The 17,500-nt window shown below is 46.8% G+C and overlaps 8 protein-coding genes across 15 annotated transcripts in view; 4 read left to right on the top strand and 4 right to left on the bottom strand.

Moving 5' to 3' along the window:
* The window catches only part of LOC125951288 (serine-arginine protein 55), a 7,820-nt gene extending 5,121 nt beyond the window's left edge, over positions 1 to 2,699 (top strand). The window contains exons 6-8 of one of the 2 annotated variants that reach the window (XM_049680023.1): positions 812 to 885; positions 957 to 1,253; positions 1,346 to 2,699. In XM_049680023.1, the coding sequence (XP_049535980.1) occupies positions 812 to 885; positions 957 to 1,253; positions 1,346 to 1,643 (669 nt within the window). In that variant the 3' untranslated portion in view covers positions 1,644 to 2,699. The remainder of the gene's footprint in view (positions 1 to 811; positions 886 to 956; positions 1,254 to 1,345) is intronic. The other variant, XM_049680024.1, reaches the window with a different exon arrangement.
* Positions 2,700 to 2,812: 113 nt separating this feature from the next.
* Positions 2,813 to 4,669, bottom strand: LOC125951285 (lysosomal acid phosphatase). The gene is made up of 4 exons (XM_049680020.1): positions 4,535 to 4,669; positions 4,142 to 4,407; positions 3,824 to 4,066; positions 2,813 to 3,737 (listed from the first exon to the last, which is right to left on the bottom strand). Exons 2-4 carry the CDS (start codon positions 4,388 to 4,390, stop codon positions 3,051 to 3,053), a joined length of 1,179 nt encoding a protein of 392 aa, XP_049535977.1. The 5' UTR covers positions 4,391 to 4,407; positions 4,535 to 4,669; the 3' UTR covers positions 2,813 to 3,050.
* A 183-nt stretch (positions 4,670 to 4,852) lies between these two features.
* LOC125951274 (uncharacterized) lies at positions 4,853 to 7,258 on the bottom strand. 2 transcript variants are annotated; one of them, XM_049679993.1, is made up of 5 exons: positions 6,315 to 7,258; positions 6,152 to 6,243; positions 5,889 to 6,089; positions 5,566 to 5,823; positions 4,853 to 5,498 (listed from the first exon to the last, which is right to left on the bottom strand). In XM_049679993.1, exons 1-5 carry the CDS (start codon positions 7,199 to 7,201, stop codon positions 4,855 to 4,857), a joined length of 2,082 nt encoding a protein of 693 aa, XP_049535950.1. In that variant the 5' UTR covers positions 7,202 to 7,258; the 3' UTR covers positions 4,853 to 4,854. The 2 variants fall into 2 exon arrangements, with proteins under 2 accessions (XP_049535950.1, XP_049535952.1); XM_049679995.1 differs by having other exon boundaries at positions 6,152 to 6,448.
* A 152-nt stretch (positions 7,259 to 7,410) lies between these two features.
* On the bottom strand, positions 7,411 to 8,531 carry LOC125951297 (N-alpha-acetyltransferase 80-like). The gene is made up of 3 exons (XM_049680040.1): positions 8,394 to 8,531; positions 8,220 to 8,309; positions 7,411 to 8,152 (listed from the first exon to the last, which is right to left on the bottom strand). The coding sequence occupies exon 3, from the start codon at positions 8,133 to 8,135 to the stop codon at positions 7,629 to 7,631; it is 507 nt and encodes a 168-aa protein (XP_049535997.1). The 5' UTR covers positions 8,136 to 8,152; positions 8,220 to 8,309; positions 8,394 to 8,531; the 3' UTR covers positions 7,411 to 7,628.
* Positions 8,532 to 8,702: 171 nt separating this feature from the next.
* On the bottom strand, positions 8,703 to 11,057 carry LOC125951273 (kanadaptin). Its single transcript, XM_049679992.1, has 3 exons — positions 9,917 to 11,057; positions 9,702 to 9,838; positions 8,703 to 9,615 (listed from the first exon to the last, which is right to left on the bottom strand). The coding sequence occupies exons 1-3, from the start codon at positions 10,998 to 11,000 to the stop codon at positions 8,740 to 8,742; spliced, it is 2,097 nt and encodes a 698-aa protein (XP_049535949.1). The 5' UTR covers positions 11,001 to 11,057; the 3' UTR covers positions 8,703 to 8,739.
* A 286-nt stretch (positions 11,058 to 11,343) lies between these two features.
* Positions 11,344 to 13,459, top strand: LOC125951293 (uncharacterized). 6 transcript variants are annotated; one of them, XM_049680033.1, is made up of 3 exons: positions 11,344 to 11,403; positions 12,141 to 12,517; positions 12,592 to 13,459. In XM_049680033.1, exons 2-3 carry the CDS (start codon positions 12,301 to 12,303, stop codon positions 13,053 to 13,055), a joined length of 681 nt encoding a protein of 226 aa, XP_049535990.1. In that variant the 5' UTR covers positions 11,344 to 11,403; positions 12,141 to 12,300; the 3' UTR covers positions 13,056 to 13,459. The 6 variants fall into 6 exon arrangements, with proteins under 6 accessions (XP_049535990.1, XP_049535989.1, XP_049535988.1 ...); XM_049680032.1 differs by having other exon boundaries at positions 11,350 to 11,408; XM_049680031.1 differs by having other exon boundaries at positions 11,350 to 11,457.
* Positions 13,460 to 13,753: 294 nt separating this feature from the next.
* LOC125951294 (ADP-ribosylation factor-related protein 1) lies at positions 13,754 to 14,826 on the top strand. Its single transcript, XM_049680037.1, has 3 exons — positions 13,754 to 14,029; positions 14,098 to 14,522; positions 14,591 to 14,826. Exons 1-3 carry the CDS (start codon positions 13,937 to 13,939, stop codon positions 14,676 to 14,678), a joined length of 606 nt encoding a protein of 201 aa, XP_049535994.1. The 5' UTR covers positions 13,754 to 13,936; the 3' UTR covers positions 14,679 to 14,826.
* Positions 14,827 to 15,396: 570 nt separating this feature from the next.
* LOC125952271 (uncharacterized) overlaps positions 15,397 to 17,500 on the top strand; it is a 10,112-nt gene continuing 8,008 nt past the window's right edge. Inside the window, exons 1-2 of the mRNA XM_049681646.1 lie at positions 15,397 to 15,662; positions 17,078 to 17,500. The exon at positions 17,078 to 17,500 is cut by the window's right edge and continues 1,834 nt beyond it. Coding sequence (XP_049537603.1) covers positions 17,099 to 17,500 — 402 coding nt within the window. The 5' untranslated portion in view covers positions 15,397 to 15,662; positions 17,078 to 17,098. The remainder of the gene's footprint in view (positions 15,663 to 17,077) is intronic.

Below are 17,500 nucleotides of genomic sequence, written 5' to 3'. Positions count from 1 at the left end.
ACACACCAAACGATCGGGAGACGTTGAACAACAGAGCAAAGGCTGATCCATGAGAGGGACTGCAAACGAACACAGTTGATGTATCCTGCCCGTCAGTTACGCCCAACATGGTCCCTTGTGATGGATTCATTTTTGACGATAGCCACTGATCGCTGATAACCCAGAACAGTCCATAAAACCAGACATAAAAACATCCCCATCAAGTTTAACGGAAAGTACCGGTCGCCGGATGATAATAGAATCATGGTAGAAAAGATATGATTCATGCAGAAGCGAAAACAGGACCAAACGAACACACAACAGTACAACTGTGATTTGTCAACGCCACCGCTACTACTACTAATGTTACTGCAATTGCAGCTGACAACGGAATGATTCTTTTCATTATGAAGATATATTGAAGAAAAGAGATACAGAACAAGAAAGATACGCGTAATCGTAGTGATCATTTTTAATCTTTACCGGATATAGCCCAAATCAATAGGAATTAAGTGTTCTTCTTCCAAGCATTACACAAACGGTCGGTCCCATTGCTCTCTAGGTCACTATTGGTATCGCGCCGTGCGTTTCCGTAGTTTTTGTTATTTCCAAATTTTTGTTGACGGATGTCTCAGAACTGCTATTAATCTGCTGATATATCTTTACCTTTGAATTCATGCAACCAACCGTTTGATATCTTCCCTTCTTTCTTCATCGAATATCAGATACGAATGATCTGGATCTACTTCTCTCAGTATATGATCAGTTATTAATTGTATGTTTTTCATCCTTTTATCTTGTTGGTCATTTCACATCACTCGTCGATGCGCAGGATTTGAAAGACTACATGCGTCAGGCCGGAGAGGTTACCTACGCAGACGCTCATAAGCAACGGAAGAATGAAGGGTAAGTGTTGTTACGGCAGTGGATGTTTGGAGAAGCTGAAGTTCCTAATCGATTTCATTTTTCTCCTGCAGTGTGGTTGAGTTCGCTACTCTATCGGATATGAAAACAGCGATCGAAAAGCTGGATGATACGGAGCTGAATGGACGGCGTATCCGCTTGGTTGAAGATCGCGGTGGACGTAATGGGCGCAACGGACGGGGTCGATCCCGTTCCTCGAGCAGCCGCTCGCGTTCCCGTTCCCGTCGCCGTACGCGTTCCCGTTCGCGATCGCGTCGCTCCTCTCGCAGTCGCTCGAAGTCACGCAGCCGCTCCAAGTCCAAGAACGGTTCGAAATCGCCCGAAAAGTCACGCTCGCGCTCCCGTTCAAAGTAAGTTCTCGTCTGTTCTTGTAGAATTCAAAGAAAGTTGATATTTTTATTCTTATTCCTAATTTATATGTGCATATTTTTTTCCTTTCCAGCAAATCGCGTGACAACAGCAAATCGAAATCACGATCCCGCTCACCGAAACGCGATCGCGATGAGTCGCGTTCTCGCTCTCGTTCGCGCTCGAAGTCGCACTCGCGGTCGCGCTCCAAGTCGAAGGATAACAAATCTCGTTCTCGCTCTCGATCACGTTCCCGCTCACGCTCGCCCCGTTCTCACTCTCGATCCCGCGACCGTTCCCAGTCGCAGGACAAATCAAACGATAAATCGCGATCGGCATCTCCTAAAAATAACGATCACTCTCCAGAGCGTAATGAAAGTATGGAAGATTAAATACGTTCGATTATCTTTTATAGTAGTGCTGACAGAGAAGAAAAAGATTCGGGATGTCCACATCCACTATTTCTTGAGCTGGTGCATCTTTCATTACCTTATCAATCTTCTCACTTCTACTGTCACATTTCCTGCAGACAATACATATAATTGAATAGAAATTTCTTTCCTAATACGTTCTGTTTACAATCTGGCGCTACATACGATCGTACTTCAGGGATGAAGGAAATGTTTTTATTTGGAAAAGATATGCTTTTAGTTCTATTTTGATGTAGTAACCGACACAGCACAGCACAGGTGATGGAGAAGATAGCGTTGAGGTAAAGTATGTGAAGAAGATCCTCAAGAAAGCAAACAATAGAACAACCAACTGCAATGCAAAACAACAGCATTCAGTTTTCAATATCAGCATATATTTATATTCAATGCTCCACGAGTGTCATCAGCGCTACGATCGAATGGTGGTGTGTGTCTGGAGTACAGAACATGCAATACCATAGTTTATGCAAATGATTGGTATTCCAATTTAAGAGAGGGACGGATTTGAATGTGTGCTTGATAAATTGTAGTATTAGGTTTGGGTTTAGAAAAGAAGACAGTAAAATAGTTCTTTTTAAATTCAGAAACACTTGCAAAACTCCTAGAACAGACGGAAGAAGACACTCTCAGACTATGGCGAAACGGTAATAGGAAGGTAGCCCATAATATACGAGACTTTCTTTGCGATAAAGATAGGGAGAGGAAACAGTAAATTAAAAAGCATTTGTTAAATTAACGAAATGTCAAACAGAGCGAAAGACGAGAAATGATCAACTAAAGCGCATATGTGTAGCGACCACAACCCCCTCTCTTTGCAGGGCACGGCGAAACAATGCGACAGCACACACATTCATAATTTTCTCCTTTTAATACGCCGTCGTAACAAACTATTATGTTTTGGTGCACATTTGCACATTATCGAGCACACCAAACGTCGTTTCTCTGTCTAATTACGTTCTTAAGTACAAACAAATAAAATATTTGTGTATTCACACAGAAGCACTATCGAGGTTTCTGTTTTTAAGGTGAACATCCGAACTGCGAGTAGAAGCAACCTGCTGTCGTCGTCAATGCAGCTGTTCGGTGGTTGTATTTGATCCCAAAACGCTGTTTACTGCCAAGAGTGTTATACGCCACGCAATAGTGTAAAAGTAGTGAGTTTTGAAAGGATAAGTTTATTTTTGGCGGGACCTTACGACCTCGCGGCAACACTTAGAATAACGCAACAACAGTGGAGGTGGATTTCTTAGCCTATATACGAGAGATTGTCTTTTTATAAACAGATCTGTGACCATTCATATCCTACGCTACCCTTCGATCCCGGGGGACTACGAGGAATGATAACAACCCATATTCGCTGGCCACTTCTTACACGAGCTGGCACGTCTCATCGTAGTTTCTTAAGCGAACCGTTTCCATTACCTGCTCAAAGCGCGTCAATGAGCACGGACTTTCGCAGTTGGGTATTTCGATTTCCTTCGGGTACTTGTCGTCACTGTTGAAAAAATAGACGATCTTCACCTCGTAGTCATCGTCGAACGTGATGCTGTGGTGCAGCTCGAACACCAGCGTAGCCGCAAAGTCCGGTTTACCGGTCGTCTGCTCGATCACACCCAGTGCCCGCATCAGATTCACGAGCGTAACATCATGACCCGAGTAGATGAAAATGTTTCGCTCTGGCATCAGTATACCCGAACGGCGCCGCACCGCATTATCCAGCAGCTCACCGATAATCGCCCCACCCTTGATCTTTTTCATCAGCGGAACTTCGGTGAAGAGAGCCAGGCTGCGCTCTGCTAACGGTAGTAGTTTCGCGGGAAAGATATCTTCCGTCCAGTCGGGCAGCTCTAGACCGGCCAACTTCTCAATCTCCAGCGTGTTGTACAGCAGCTCAACATCCAGTACGGTACTAATGTTTCTTCCCGTTTCTTGGCTCAACGTTCGAAACAGAGCCGCATTCTTCTCGTACAGATCACGTATGTCTTTCGGTGGGTAAGCCATTAAACGCTGCAAATTACGTTCGTAGCGCGGGCATAGTTGCTTTTGGGCCAGAATCTACAAAGAAAGTGTGACTGCTTCATTAGACTCCTCTTCTGTTAATCGACGGTCATATGAAATGAAAGGCTGGCTTGACACCTTACCGTATCGCGATCGCGAGGCAGAACATTGATCGCTGCCGGTTGCCACGGAATGGGCAATGGATTAGTGTTCTCGAGAGGAGGTAGAAATCCGGCCATGAAGCTTTGAGCACTCATGATACACCGTTCGGCGTAGCTGCTAACCACCATCATCTTGTCCTTCGAGTAGAGTCCATTCGAAGGCAGCAACCGATAGTACCGTGGACGCAACAGCTTACCGAGTTGATACATCTGCTGCGATCCTTTCTGTTAGGGAAGGAGCGAGTAATGGTTTGAATTCGTCCTCTAAAATCAAAGCCGTTCGAGCGCATTCGCACTTACCTCGGAGAGGGCTCCAAGGCCACCTGTCCAAGCATGATTACGATGCGGATCGTTCGGATAGAAGTCCGTTGGTGAACGATCACCGTGGCGGAACAGGATGCTTACCATCCGGAGCGTCCGGAAACCCGACTCATCAGTGCTGTCCCCGAAGGCCAGATAGGCCAGCATCACCGTGAGACAGGCACCGCCCAGCACGATGACCGACAGGGTGAGACCCCGTTTGCCCGGTTGGAGGCAATCCGCTCCCATTGTGCTCGTACCAGCACCTGTCGGACGGAGCGGGAATTCTATTATTATCACACAATAAACTTTACATAATCCACAATGCAGGAAGCTACGCAACGCACAGAAGCAACTACGCATGATGGATGTCTAAATTCTGGATCAACTTACGCTGGTAACTGGTGTTTAATCACATACACTGACCTCACAATCCCGAAGAACCGATGGAAGCCTTTCTTATCAACGGGGAAGTATCGATGTTCTTCGATCGCGAGCTGAACGACGCGAGAACGACGGAAATGTAAACAAACGCAAGCAAAGATCAACCTGCTGCGCGTGACATTATCTTGTTGACGAATTTTACATTCAAATCTCCAACATCATGAGTATGAATGATAATATTACTTTCTTATAAAGGAATAATATTATTTTCTTTCTTCCACCAAATCAGCTTCATATTACAGATTGACGAAATTTCTTTTTTTTTCCATTTATTTATCTTTAAATCCTGTTCTTTGTAAAAGTTTAATATGGTTGATTTGAATCTCAGCACAGATTGCTTCACGTTTCTGCTGCCCACTCTGTACATTGGCCATCGATGAAACACTGCAAGTCCGGGTGAAGAATGGCGTCGTTTGCACATGACTAGTCTCACTGGTATCATCCTCGAGCAGGTCCAGCTCTTCCGGTAAGGACAAGTTGTGTAGCAAACAGCAGACTTTTACCATTTTAACTACCTTCAATAGATGGCAGCCTTTTAGATAAGAGAGCTGCCGGAAACGTTGCCGCAAGCGCTGGAAAATCTTTTGGTAAGCACTATGCACCTGCGTCAGTTGGTCATTGAATGTTTGCTGTGCCATTGATAACGATATGCCATCGCTGCGGAAAGGTACCAGTAGCTGCTGTAAACATGGGAATGCCTCGTTACCCAAGACACAGTAGTTATCACCACACAGCTCGACAACGGTTTTTAAAAGATCCGGTTCGCCCGGGTAATCCGCGAACACGTTCACGAAGCGCATGTCCGCATCGATGATTGCTTGGACCTGGAGGGTGTAGTATCGTTTGGTTAGCTGATAGTATTTCGAATTTTCCGACGGTCGATCGACCCTAATTTGCATTCCATCGACACAGCCTAGTGGGATAGAGTAAGAAACTCATTAGAATATCAAGTGGAACCGCTTCGAGTCTCGCATCCGCACCAATTACATTCGGTATCGAGCAAAATTCGGCAAATTGACAGGCGGACAGTGCTTTCGCAGTATCGTCCATTTGGTTAAAGACCATCGGTTGAAGATTCAGCAATCCATCGCATACCCGCCAGATGACGTCGTGCACGCAGCTCAGGGACAACTGGAACTGATCGGCCACATTCCGATAGGACACTTTCTTCTGCCCAAGAAACCACAGGAAGGCCAGTGCGTGTGTCTCCACGCTGATCGCCTGATATCCACCGTGTCCTAGAAGGAAATGCATTAATAATGCCATCTTCTGTTGCCGCTTATCGCCCCAAGGTCATATTCACCTTTCAGTTTCTTGAAGGTATTCTCTTGCTCCAGGTGGTGACAAAGCCTGCGAACCGTTTCCCGCCCCAAGCGAAATTGCCGTACAAACTCCGGTTCACTGTATTCTGGCACGATGCTGTCCACGAAGTTCGAACAATGTGCTGTACATCTGCGTCGCATAACGAGCCCGGACGGAAGGCGCACGGCGATTAAATTTGAATCTGCAAACAGTTAGATCATGTAATAATGGTTGTATGAATGGGGCGTAACCCGTTGTAATTACCATCTATCGCTGCCGTTTGTTGCTGCTCCTCTGAGCCCGTCGGTCCATTCGGTATTTCCATATTAACGGTCTCGTCATTTCCGTAGCTATCACTGAAAAGGAATCAAGGAAGGACCGCTTAGTAGTTGAGTAATTCGTGCTAATGGGAGATCACTACCCCTACCTGGTTCGTTGATCTTCGATATGAATTGCTACAGTATCTGTTTCAACAACAGCATATTCATCAGAATAGTCGTGCAAATCTGAAACATCATCATCGGAATCCAGTGGTTCGATATCTTGATCAAACCTAGCGAATGATCCTTGATGGTCAGAATCTTCGATATTCCTGCGGAGAACTTTGTCAGTTAGTTTTCGTCGTTTTATAACAGCTGGACCAGCTGCTGGTATATCCTCAAGAATGCACTCTTCCACGGCTTCATCCGGTGACTCTGGCATATCGGAACGAGGAAGTTCCTCGACACTCGGATCTGTTTCGGGCCATTCAGAGGACAACATTCCTAGTTGCCCACCTCGCACTACCCGCTCGATGTGTTCCTGTGCATACCGCAGCTGTACCTCTGGAAGCGTTCCCAGCTCTCTTGCGAGCGATTTACAATATAGCTGTAGATCATTTCGTAAGTCACAGGGATCCATGAATTCGACAGATTCATCTCCAATGCCGGGGTCAGTTATAGATTGAATGCAATCATTTTGTTCTTCCGTTGGCCGTTTACTAAGGGCTTCCAGTTCCTCGGCACGTAGAAAATCTAGAGATTTCAACAACCACGTAGGAGTTTTCCTCCTCTCAGAGGTCTGTCTAGATTCTGCGGCACGACGGAGGTATTGCAGTTCCTTTAGAACACTCTTTATCGTGGCCGGGACTGCCGTGGGGTCGTGTTCCCGGTATTTCCTGAGCAATATTGCGTTGGCTCGGTTGCGGAGATTCTTTGAAATACTCTGCGGCTCCCCTACACACGGTTTGGCCCACAACACCGGTAGATTGCGGTACAGCTCTATAAACCCACACCAAAATTCGCGATTCTCGGATCCTACAGCCAGCGAATTCATTGTAGGGAAGGCACCAGCCACGGGATAGTTTGAAAATGCGCCAAAAACACGGAGGAACAGTTAAAAGTTAAAAGAAATAACCAAACGAACGCCGAGTGTTGTTCGGATGCACCACACGAACAGCTGGCCCAAAGTGCTCGATTCTCCGGATTCGAGTAGATTATTTTCGTCGTATTTTGAGCGCGATACGGTTGATATCTCGCGAATCCTTCCGGTTACCGTTACGATTTATTATTAGAGCTCATTTGAATAAATAACATTTCATCTAGAGTTTTGTAACTGTGCGTGCTTCTACCCTAATTCACCTACAATAAATTAGCTTCCACCGAACCCGCGCCCTCGAGCTCGAAGCGTCGGAAGCCGATAAATACATTCCGTTTCTCGTTACCCGCTTTAACTTATGCCGCCATTAGAGATGCCTCCTTATTCACTTGCTTGGTGCTCCTTTAGTCATCCACGTTTTCTTTGTGCTCTGGTTGAACGTGGGCCGCGATCCGAAAATGTTGATCGCTTTGCACAACTCGTAACCAAGCTTGGCGTAAAATGCTTGCTGGTCGATCGTACACAGATATATCCTGTCTAGCCGCAGGGTCTTGAAGCAATGATTTTCCACCTCTCGCATTAGCAAACGGCCAATGCCTTGACCGCGGCGTTCTCGTGCCACTACCACACTTTCGACGAACACGGCATGCGGATCGGCTGGAATGGGCGAAAGTTTGGCGTGTGCAAGGACGGCCGTTTCCTTGCCATCGTCAGCCGTGAGCACGAAGCTTGTGGGCAGTGTTTCCTTCGACGATTCCAGGCTCCAAAGCCGGGCCGTGTAGGAGCGAGGCCACTCGGAATTGATGAGCGCTATGCACTGGTCCATCAGCTCGCGATGTTTATGGATCGGTACCACCTTGTAGGGCTGTCCTTCGCTGGGTGGTGGAGTCATCTTTTTCTGGAATCACACTAAAACGCGGAAAGATGAAGAATGTTTAAGGCCTTTTTCACTCGTCAAATTGTTCACCATCCTCACCTACGGGCCGTGTTTGAGGGAAAAGGGGAGTGAGCCTCAACAGCCCTCATGCGGAACACGCTGACCAATATCGGGCAATGGTAGGGGTTTCTAAAAATAGAGCACGTACGGTCAGAAATGTGATCCTATTTTTCAATAGAACCAACCAATAATTCGTTGGCATATCGCCGATACCTGGCAGTGCACCCTCCGTTCGGTTGCCACTTTGACTACGCCGCACAGCAGCAGCCTCCCGCTTGTCCGCATCCGAATTTAAGCGCCACATACCATTTTTACGTGGTTAATTTTATGAACGAAAAAGTGAAAAATCCATATTCATAAAACAACAGCTGTGATGAAACGTCACAGAAACGTCAAAATATGGAATTTCGTTTCAAGGTCGGCCGTTGGATTTAAATTATGCTTAGAGCAAACATTCTCAAAGAGCGATAAGCAGAAAGCAAAAGCAAAGCCTAGTCCATATTAAATAGTATGCATTGTTGGTTTATTCTGGACGTTATGTTCCACAATCCCTGCACAACTAATATCCATACTTTTCATTCAACGACGTTCGACCGTCACCTGTCTGTCCCGAAGGTGGGACCCACTCTACGTTCTTATCTTCACTCGCCAACTCTTCCGTATCGTCGATGTCGACGTTGTCTCGAGCTTTGCCACGGGTTCGCTGCCGTGGACGTTTCTTTCTGCTGCTGCTGGTGTTAGCAGCCTCCGCATCTTCTTCAGCTGCTTCCTCTTCTTCCACCATCACCTTGGACGGTTTCGACACTACACTGCTACCTCCAGCCTGAGTGCCCTCGGTTAGTGATCGTTTCTTTGCGCTACGGCCATCCAACGATTGGTTCGATACCTCGGAGGAACGTTTGTTCTTTTCTGCTGATACTGGTGCAGTGCTTTGCTGCACCGTTTTGAAGGTAAATTTCTTATCATTGTTCCCTGGCGTACTGTTGGACGCTTTCCCTGCCTCTAATTCTTTATCTTTACTTTCAGCTGGCACATCCGTATCCTTTTCCGCCTTTATGTTCGATCCCCGGATGCCGAACGTGTTGCTCAGTTTGTTCCGTTTACCAAACAGGGGCAGCATCATTTTGCGCTTCTTGTCTTGGGCATCGTCACCGGACGATTCCAGGGGCTTACCCGTCACGATGCGATCCAGATCGATCGGTTTGGCGATTTCGATTAATTTTTTAACGTGTGCATGCTTCACATTGAGGCTTTTTTGTTCCAAGCGTAACCGTTTCAGTTTGAATTTGTCGTGCGGTGGAATGAGGTTGCTTAAAAAATTGTCCATATCATCCTCGTTCTCGGGCCAGCGCGTTTTCTTTGAAATGAGCTGCTTTCTTTCAATCTCCTGCTCGATCTTTTCCAAGCGTTCGAGGATTTCTGCCTCTTCTCGAATCTGGTTTTCAACAAAATGCCAATGAACAGAGAAAAAAGCAATTAAAAATTAATTTTACCGATTGGTGGAGATCGCATCGCACTCACCAAGTCTTCGTAGGAACGAATTTGCTGCGTGTTTTTCGTTTCCTTCCGTTTCCGGCGCTCTTCGACGGCTCCCGTACGGTCAAGATACTCGTCATCATCATCCGAGTCTGATTGTTTTTTGAATCGACGTCGTGGTTCTGCATGAAGGTATAACGAAGGAAAAAGTTAAAACTTGAGGACAACGAGTTCGACGGTTGAACGTTGAACACACTTACCATGGTTTGCCTGGCGCAGCAGACCATGCCGATCCAGGATGCGGCACGCCTCCAGAGCACACTGGACGACCGCTTCCTTCTTTTTGTTTTTGTCCGTTGCCGTCGCCACGATCGGACGACCGTTGGCATCGTCGATCGGTAGCTCGACGGTACATTTGTACAGCCTCGAGGGCAGTTCCTCCACCTGATAATCCAGTTCGTGCCCCTCACGCTCAAAGTACCCGCGTAATGTTTTCTTGGGATCATCCAAAAACAACTCCTCGTTGTTGGAGGCAGCGTACGGATTTTCGGTCAGGTCCGTCTCCTCATCGGCATCCTCCGCCATACCCCAGCTGATGCCTTCCTCTTCTTTCAGTTTTTCGATACGTTCCCGTTCGGTTCGTTCGATTTCGGCCATCTCGTCACGCAGTTTCCGCATCTTGGCAGTTTGTTCCTTTATCTCGGTGATGGTCATGGCCGACGGTTCATCTTCATCATCCGGCGGTCCTTGCAGGATGTAGTTCCGCGAGCTCGACCCAAGCTTCACTATGTAACCGACGCGCAACCGAACATAAGTGCGCGCCGTTATTTGCTGCTTGTTCACAAACGTTCCGTGCGTGCTGTTCAAATCGTAAAGATACCATCCGGGTTCAACCGTAGCGTGCGTTGCGCGTCTTTTATTATTCTGCTCCTCGTCTTCCTCGGAATCGGATGCATCCCGTGGCGCCGGTCGGTACTGTAGTACCGCGTGGTATCGGGATATCGTTGGATGCGCCAAATTGAGATCACAATTGGGTAACCGGCCAAATAGCCAGAACGGTTTACCTTGCAGTTGTCGCACCTTTTCGATGATGACGCCATTCTTTTCCACCTCAAAGTAGTAGTTCCGGTCGGGATCACACTTGCCGGACCAGCTCGGTTCCTTGTACGGTATCGGCGGAATCTCGGCGGTATTCGGTTCGAACGAGCTAGGGTTGCCCAGCTCTTCCGGCTTGGGAATCGGTAGGTTCACTTTCGAGGCGCTAGGAGGCAAGTCCGATTTGCGCCCTTTGGCCAACACCTTCGGATCGATTGTCGGTACCTTGAATTCCGATTTTTCCGTCATTTTCGCGGCAACAGTCCAATAATTCGGCGTTCCTGTTCGGCGGCGTCCGCTTTTCCTCTTTTTTGCAGAAGCACCAAAACAATTTTTATGGAGGAATTTTGAATCCGCTTGACAGCGCAACTGACGAGGGATTTGCTTGAATCGGGCACAGGTGTAAACTATTTTCTTGTCCTGTATCCAGCATCTCAAAAAATGGAATTTTATTTATTTTAAAAGGCTAATTTTGTTATCGTGAATAGAAATTGCAGGTTTTTAATTCTTAAGATACCGATAATTAGTTAAAACAATATCACACACTCCTCCACACTTCTGGGAAATGAGCGTGGTGCATACAATCCTGGCAAAAGAAGAGCCGCGGAAAGAGGGATTCCGTTTTACCTCGATCTTCTGTTGTCTTCTGTTGGTATGGTAAAAAGTGAAACTTCCAGAAAAGTATTATAAACCGGGCTAAGCGAGTGTAAAGTGCAATTAAAAACATCTCCAATCATGTTGCCTTCCGTGATCATGAATTATCGAGGCGAGACGACCGGGGTCGATCAGTGATCTTCGTCACCAAAACTTCCAACATTCCATCGCGTAAATGCCCAACTGCGACGACGACTTTGTCTGCAGATTGAAAATGTGTCAATGAACACAGTCTTTGGACGATCGCGAGATCCTCGTGGCACGGCTCACGATGTTCAGTTCCCTCCCAACCGCCCCCCGGTGCCTTTTCTTCTCACTTTCTATCCGCCGAGTTCGATGACAATATGTTTGGTGGGATTTCTCCCGTGAAGATGAAATAACAATGATCTGATCGCAGACAATCGGTTGGTTGGGATAGCTGCTCTTTGATCTTGGAAAGCACCCAACACCCAGCAAGTATTGCCGGAAGCCTCAGTGCAGTTTTGGTGGCTGGCTGATCACCGTAAAGTTTACGTTAGTTGCTCGGCAGTAGTTCCTCTTGGTTAATACAACGGGCATACGTGCTGCAGTTACAGGCTCTGTTTGATGTTTATAAAAGGCTTGAACGGGACGCTTCTCTTTTTTCCTTTTTCTCCCTCGGTGCTCTGGACGTGCTTTGTGCAGAGTTTATTGTTCCACTTGACTTCCCACACAGCCTGGAGTTAGTAATGTTTTTGATTTTTCATACCGTTTCAGTCACCAAAGGACGTTTATGCGGTGTACCAGAAGGAAACGTAAAATGCGCTACCTATGCTAGTGATAGTTGGTGTTAGATGAGAATTACACATCCATCTTTTTGAGATATATCCGTTGCAACAAAGTAAAATTGTGTTAATATAGTGTGTGAGCTTCAAAGATGAGCCTGAAAACGCGTAGCATCGTGTTTGTGACATTTTTCACCAGCTGCCTTATGGTGGGGCTGCTGGTGGCCGGTCTTACCACCAACCACTGGATACAGGGCTCGGCAAAGCGCAACAACTTCACCGAATCCATTGGGCAGATTAACTTTGGTCTGTTTTCCGGCCACCGGCACCTAAACGTGGGCTTTGGATGGCGTGACTACAAGATCGATGGTAGGAGAGGAACGGGGAGATAAGCTTTTGAGTTGGGCCAAACGGAAGGCATAACAAAATCTTGTTCTTTTCAGTTCCCTCTATGATTCGTGACGAGCCGGAAGTGATGAGCTACTGGCTTTGGCTCGGTGCCGCACTCGGTACCGGCTTGGGCGTACTGGGAGGTGTCATCGGTGCAATCGGGGCGGTACTCAAGTCGGCTTCGGCATCCAAGAAAACCGGCACTATGGTGGTACTATTTGTCAGCAATCTGCTATCGGGCATCTCGCAAACGATCGCCTTCGTCTGCTGGTTGCTGCAGTTCTACAATTACCTCACGCACAATGTGCTTCTGATGGAGGATCGTAACAACAACTGGTACAGCACTGGGCTAACGATGCTAGGGCACAGCTTCTACTTTGTTGCTGGTGGCATGGCGTTGGTAGTAGTGAACCTCATACTGCTCGTAGTGGCCACGCGGCTGGAGCATAGGGAGCGGAACAAATTCTCTCACCCCGTTACAGACGATAAGACGCAGGGCGCTATAATGCTGTATTAGGCGTTAAGTTACTTCTGCTATATCAGCATTTTCCTTCCATCCTTCTTTAATACTCAATTTTATTCCATTTTATTCTGCCGTTACTTATGCGCCAATCTACTTTCATGGAAGTTGTGATTCAGCATCTCTTTTATATAACTTTTATAGCTGTAGGACATAAAAGTGGTTTAGAAATCACGCCATAAGCTGAACTAAAGAAGAAGATTCGTAGAATGCGCCACCAATACGCGTATTCTGACTGTAGGTGCATTCGGTTTTAACCATTTTAACTTAATTTTACATTATGAACCCTACGCTAGGGTATCGAAGGAATTACCATACTAAGTTAAATTAATATACTTTCTTACTGTTAAGTGAAAGTGCGCCTGTATGAAACAACGGAACAATAAATGAATTGTATGGAAGCTGCTTTCGATACGCTTGACTTTTACTTAACTGATAAGGATCATCTGGATGCGCAGGCTAGCTCAAAAGATTTGAACGATACAGATGAGACGAGAGCGCAGTTGGGTGGGAAGTTGGGATTGTGTAAAAATGGTTAGTGAAATTATTCAACTTTATTTCAGCGGCGTTATCATAATGTAATGCTTATAATCAAGGCCAAAGTCTGGAGATAAATTACAAAATGCATCGACCGTGCATTTCTGGCACGAATGCATTCAAAGGTTATTCAGCACTCAGCGATTATCATCTCGAGAATCAAAACATTGACGAAAACAAAAGGAAAATTCACACGGCACCGAAACCGGGAAAATCCTTTGAGAAATTCTGGCTACAGTTTGTGTCGGTACTGAAATACTTTGCCGCATCGTAACCGAACATTCCATCTCTAGTGTGCGCTCTATAAACGTAGACGATCGGGAAGACAGCGAAAACAGAAAATGTACACTTTGCTGAGCGGCTTCTACAAGTATCTTACACAGAAGGACGAATACTGCATACTCATACTGGGATTGGATAATGCCGGCAAAACGGTAAGCCCACCGGAGTGTGTTACGCTACGATAGAAGGTTTTTATTTGCCTTGGAATGTTCCCCTACAGACGTACCTCGAGGCTGCCAAAACGAAATTGACAAAGAACTACAAAGGAATGAATCCGAGTAAAATTACTACGACCGTTGGATTAAACATTGGCCAAATAGACATCTCGGGGGTGCGATTGAGCTTCTGGGATCTGGGAGGACAGCAGGAGCTGCAGTCGCTATGGGATAAGTATTACTCCGAGTCACACGCCGTCATCTACGTGATCGATTCGAACGATCGCGTCCGCATGAACGAATCGAAGGAGGTGTTCGACCGCATGATCAACAACGAGTACCTGTCCGGGATACCGTTGCTGGTGCTTGCGAATAAACAGGATCTGCCCGAATGCATGGGCGTGCGGGAGATTAAGCCGGTCTTCCAGGAGTCGGGCCATCTTATTGGACGGCGGGACTGTCTCGTCATGCCCGTGTCAGCCCTCACCGGGTAAATGCGCGCATCAAAACCGTATCAACAGCCACCATCACTTTCCTAATTCCTAATCCTCTTTGCAGGGAAGGCGTTGATGAAGGCATTAAATGGTTGGTTGAATCGATCAAGCGTAACTCAATCGTACGTCCACCGAAGACGGAAGATACCTGATTCGTCTTCCAGATGGATGGGTATGACCTGCGCGTGCATTGTCCAGCTAGATAGCTACTATTTTGGACGAAATCATTCATTCCTTTCATAAGTTCTGAAACCCTGTTGAGTCTGTGTAATAAACATCCGTCATATTTCTGTTCAGTAAACCGTGAAAGTGATTCGAAAAGCGTCTGCCACGTGCAATGCCAGCACATCATTTGAGGGGCGTTTTCGTGATTTCCGTAGCTCATCTTGGCAACTGTTTGCTAGCATTAAAAATTAGTTAGCTTAACTTAAAAGTTAACTAACAAAATGTGAAGAATCATGTTTAGTGCGAAGAGGCTGAAATTGTTAACCGACCGCAAAATTGCGCAAAATTTTGGATTTTCTCCGGCGATCCAAATCAGCTGGTCGATTCAGCGTTCAGCGGGTTTCTCAGCTGCCAGGTCTTATCCACATAGCCTGTAACAGTGAAGTCTGCGCCGCAAACGCTTGCGTTTTTTCAATTTAAAATGATAAGTACAATGGGGTATAATTTACTTTTTGTTTGTAATTTAGTTATATTTTAATTCTGTACAACATCCTACGCTTTCTGTACAAACCTCCACTTCCAGCAACCATGCCAAAATATCAAAGAAATGCAAACGCAGGCGTTTCCACAAGAGCTGCAGCCGCAGGTCTCACTGTGGCAGGCTATGGGGACGCAATTCTTGAGCAGAAAGCCAAAACAGTGTGCGCCTCAAACAATTTTGGACCCCGACCGCAGTTGAAGAGGGAGAGGGAGACTTGCAATTATCGTCCCACTGGCCAGCTGCTTCCCTGCCCGCTACGAACCCGTATTTTCTCCTGTACGCACTGTTTAATCGATTATTTGGTTCCGGTTTCCGGTTGCAGCTGTATTACCCTCCGAATGCAAGTGTCGTATCGACGGTGAAAAGACCAATCTGCTGGCGGCCAGCCAGTTATCGCGCGGGGAGCACTACGCAAAATAGTACAACGAAGGTAGATATCGTTTTCGCTACGTGGAATGTCGGTGATGTCAGCAGCAGACCGTGGTGCTAATATACTAAGAAATGGTCCATGGGAATCCGCAATCCGAGACGCAATCGCGATAGAAAAAAGTGGAGGCTCAAAGTTCGTGATTCGCCAAGTGGTTGTTGGCACATCCGGTGCGAGAAATCAATGAACCGCAAAGGAAAAGATTGCATAAACCGTCTGTGGGGGGGGGAGGAGAAATTGACGGGGGACGGTGCAAGTGCTTCCGCGACGGTGGCCATCCGTGGTAGCCATCGGCATTGTTACGAACGTTTGTGTAACTCGTTTGCTTTTTTCGCTCCTTCTCCGGTTGGTGCGGTGCCTCTTCTTATCAGGCCGGGAATGCTATTTGAGTAGATAATCGGTTCTGGCTCTCGGTACGGATGGATGGATGGGATGGCCTCTTTTTAATGTCTTTTCCGAATGGCAAGATTACGGCCCCTCCCCTCACAAAAAAGAGATCGTTCCGTGACAAAAAGTAGCGGTGTAATTAAGTTGCCGTAAGAGCGTGATTAGCTGGTCCGCCGAGAATCTGCTGGAAATCACAATTTCTACACCCGATGCCCAGCTCAGCATTGTGGGGTTCGAAACGCGTGCTCGTGCGCTAGCCAGAGGCATGGTTCGTTTGATTAAATCTAAGCAAGCAACGGACAGAGCATCTATTGTCCAGAGTGATGATGCGTATTGTTTGGCGGGGTGGCAGGAGGCAACACAAGAAAACGACCATCACTTATCAAGCGCCCCCAGCATAGCAATGTGATCTAGTAGTGTTGAGTGTAACCATCTTCCGCCTTAGTTTGTCCGGTGAAAGGACACAATGCGGAGTCAATGAGCGAAACCGATGTGGTGGATGAGTGAGTCATCGCTTTAATTCGCGGTAGCCCACAAGGTATGGGTTTGGCCTGAACCACTATAGAGACACTTTCGAATTTGATCTGAAGGAAGCAAACACAGCAAACCTTATCAACGTTATGATGTGGCGCGATATCCAGAATGCGATACTTTGACACACTTCTTATCGCATTCGTGAAATGAAATGTGAATCATTGCTGGGTGTGCGCGGAATAGGTAGCATTTCGTACAACAATTAATAGTAGGCAGTGAACGTGATTGAAAATTCTGTGCGCGTAGTGTGTTTGCCTAAAGGGTCTCGCTTGATTTAGTGCGTGGTATGGATTCGATAGAATAATAAGTACCTAGCACAACCCGCGCGTTATCAATACATCGACACTTTACTGGGGTACAGGGTTTTAGTTCTATGCGAGAACTTCTCGTTATCACTATCGCCAGAGTGATGACATCGCAACCACGTTATGGTGACAGGGGAATCAGAAGCTCGGATCAGTGTACTAGTTTTCAAGTTTTTTTTTCCTCTCTTTCAGACGCGGCAGAGACACGACAGCATGGCGGACTATCCCAACATTGCGACTATATATGCACCAGATCGGGAAGCGTGCCTGGTACTGAACAAGACAAAGATTCTCATCAACCTGTACGAGGGTATCCCGGAGACACTGCTTCTGAATGTGATTGCGTGGTTCTTCCTGATACTGCTGTTCACGCTGCTGCGTCAACAGGCCTGGGATTACGGGCGATTGGCGCTGGTGAACAGTCATGGCGAGAATAAGCGCTGGACGCAACTGTTCTATGCCCATGGCAATGTGCCAGGTGGAGGGAGCGGAGCAAACGAAACCTCCGACACGCTCAACAGTCTCAGCATGGACCGTGGCTTCTTCTCGTGGATTGTGGCCACCTTTCGGTTGACGAAGGAGCAAATATTGACACACAGTGGGCCGGATGCGGTG

Source organism: Anopheles darlingi, chromosome 2 (assembly GCF_943734745.1).
Source record: "Anopheles darlingi chromosome 2, idAnoDarlMG_H_01, whole genome shotgun sequence".
Lineage (NCBI taxonomy): Eukaryota > Metazoa > Arthropoda > Insecta > Diptera > Culicidae > Anopheles > Anopheles darlingi.
This window is presented reverse-complemented; position numbering and strand designations above follow the sequence as displayed.

Bases quoted from the DNA above. Each gene is read 5' to 3' on its own strand.
- LOC125951285 (XM_049680020.1), bottom strand. From the start codon at position 4,390: ATGGGAGCGGATTGCCTCCAACCGGGCAAACGGGGTCTCACCCTGTCG. The intron at 4,067-4,141 runs GTAAGTGCGAAT...CTTCCCTAACAG, and splicing joins GCCTTGGAGCCCTCTCCGAG to AAAGGATCGCAGCAGATGTA. The intron at 3,738-3,823 runs GTAAGGTGTCAA...CTTTCTTTGTAG, and splicing joins TGCCTCGCGATCGCGATACG to ATTCTGGCCCAAAAGCAACT.
- LOC125951274 (XM_049679993.1), bottom strand. From the start codon at position 7,201: ATGAATTCGCTGGCTGTAGGATCCGAGAATCGCGAATTTTGGTGTGGG. The intron at 5,824-5,888 runs GTGAATATGACC...ATTTCCTTCTAG, and splicing joins TACCTTCAAGAAACTGAAAG to GACACGGTGGATATCAGGCG. The intron at 5,499-5,565 runs GTGCGGATGCGA...CTATCCCACTAG, and splicing joins CTCGATACCGAATGTAATTG to GCTGTGTCGATGGAATGCAA.
- LOC125951297 (XM_049680040.1), bottom strand. From the start codon at position 8,135: ATGACTCCACCACCCAGCGAAGGACAGCCCTACAAGGTGGTACCGATC.
- LOC125951273 (XM_049679992.1), bottom strand. From the start codon at position 11,000: ATGACGGAAAAATCGGAATTCAAGGTACCGACAATCGATCCGAAGGTG. The intron at 9,839-9,916 runs GTAAGTGTGTTC...ACCTTCATGCAG, and splicing joins GCTGCGCCAGGCAAACCATG to AACCACGACGTCGATTCAAA. The intron at 9,616-9,701 runs GTGAGTGCGATG...GTTGAAAACCAG, and splicing joins TTCGTTCCTACGAAGACTTG to ATTCGAGAAGAGGCAGAAAT.
- LOC125951293 (XM_049680033.1), top strand. From the start codon at position 12,301: ATGAGCCTGAAAACGCGTAGCATCGTGTTTGTGACATTTTTCACCAGC. The intron at 12,518-12,591 runs GTAGGAGAGGAA...TGTTCTTTTCAG, and splicing joins GCGTGACTACAAGATCGATG to TTCCCTCTATGATTCGTGAC.
- LOC125951294 (XM_049680037.1), top strand. From the start codon at position 13,937: ATGTACACTTTGCTGAGCGGCTTCTACAAGTATCTTACACAGAAGGAC. The intron at 14,030-14,097 runs GTAAGCCCACCG...GTTCCCCTACAG, and splicing joins TGGATAATGCCGGCAAAACG to ACGTACCTCGAGGCTGCCAA. The intron at 14,523-14,590 runs GTAAATGCGCGC...TCCTCTTTGCAG, and splicing joins CCCGTGTCAGCCCTCACCGG to GGAAGGCGTTGATGAAGGCA.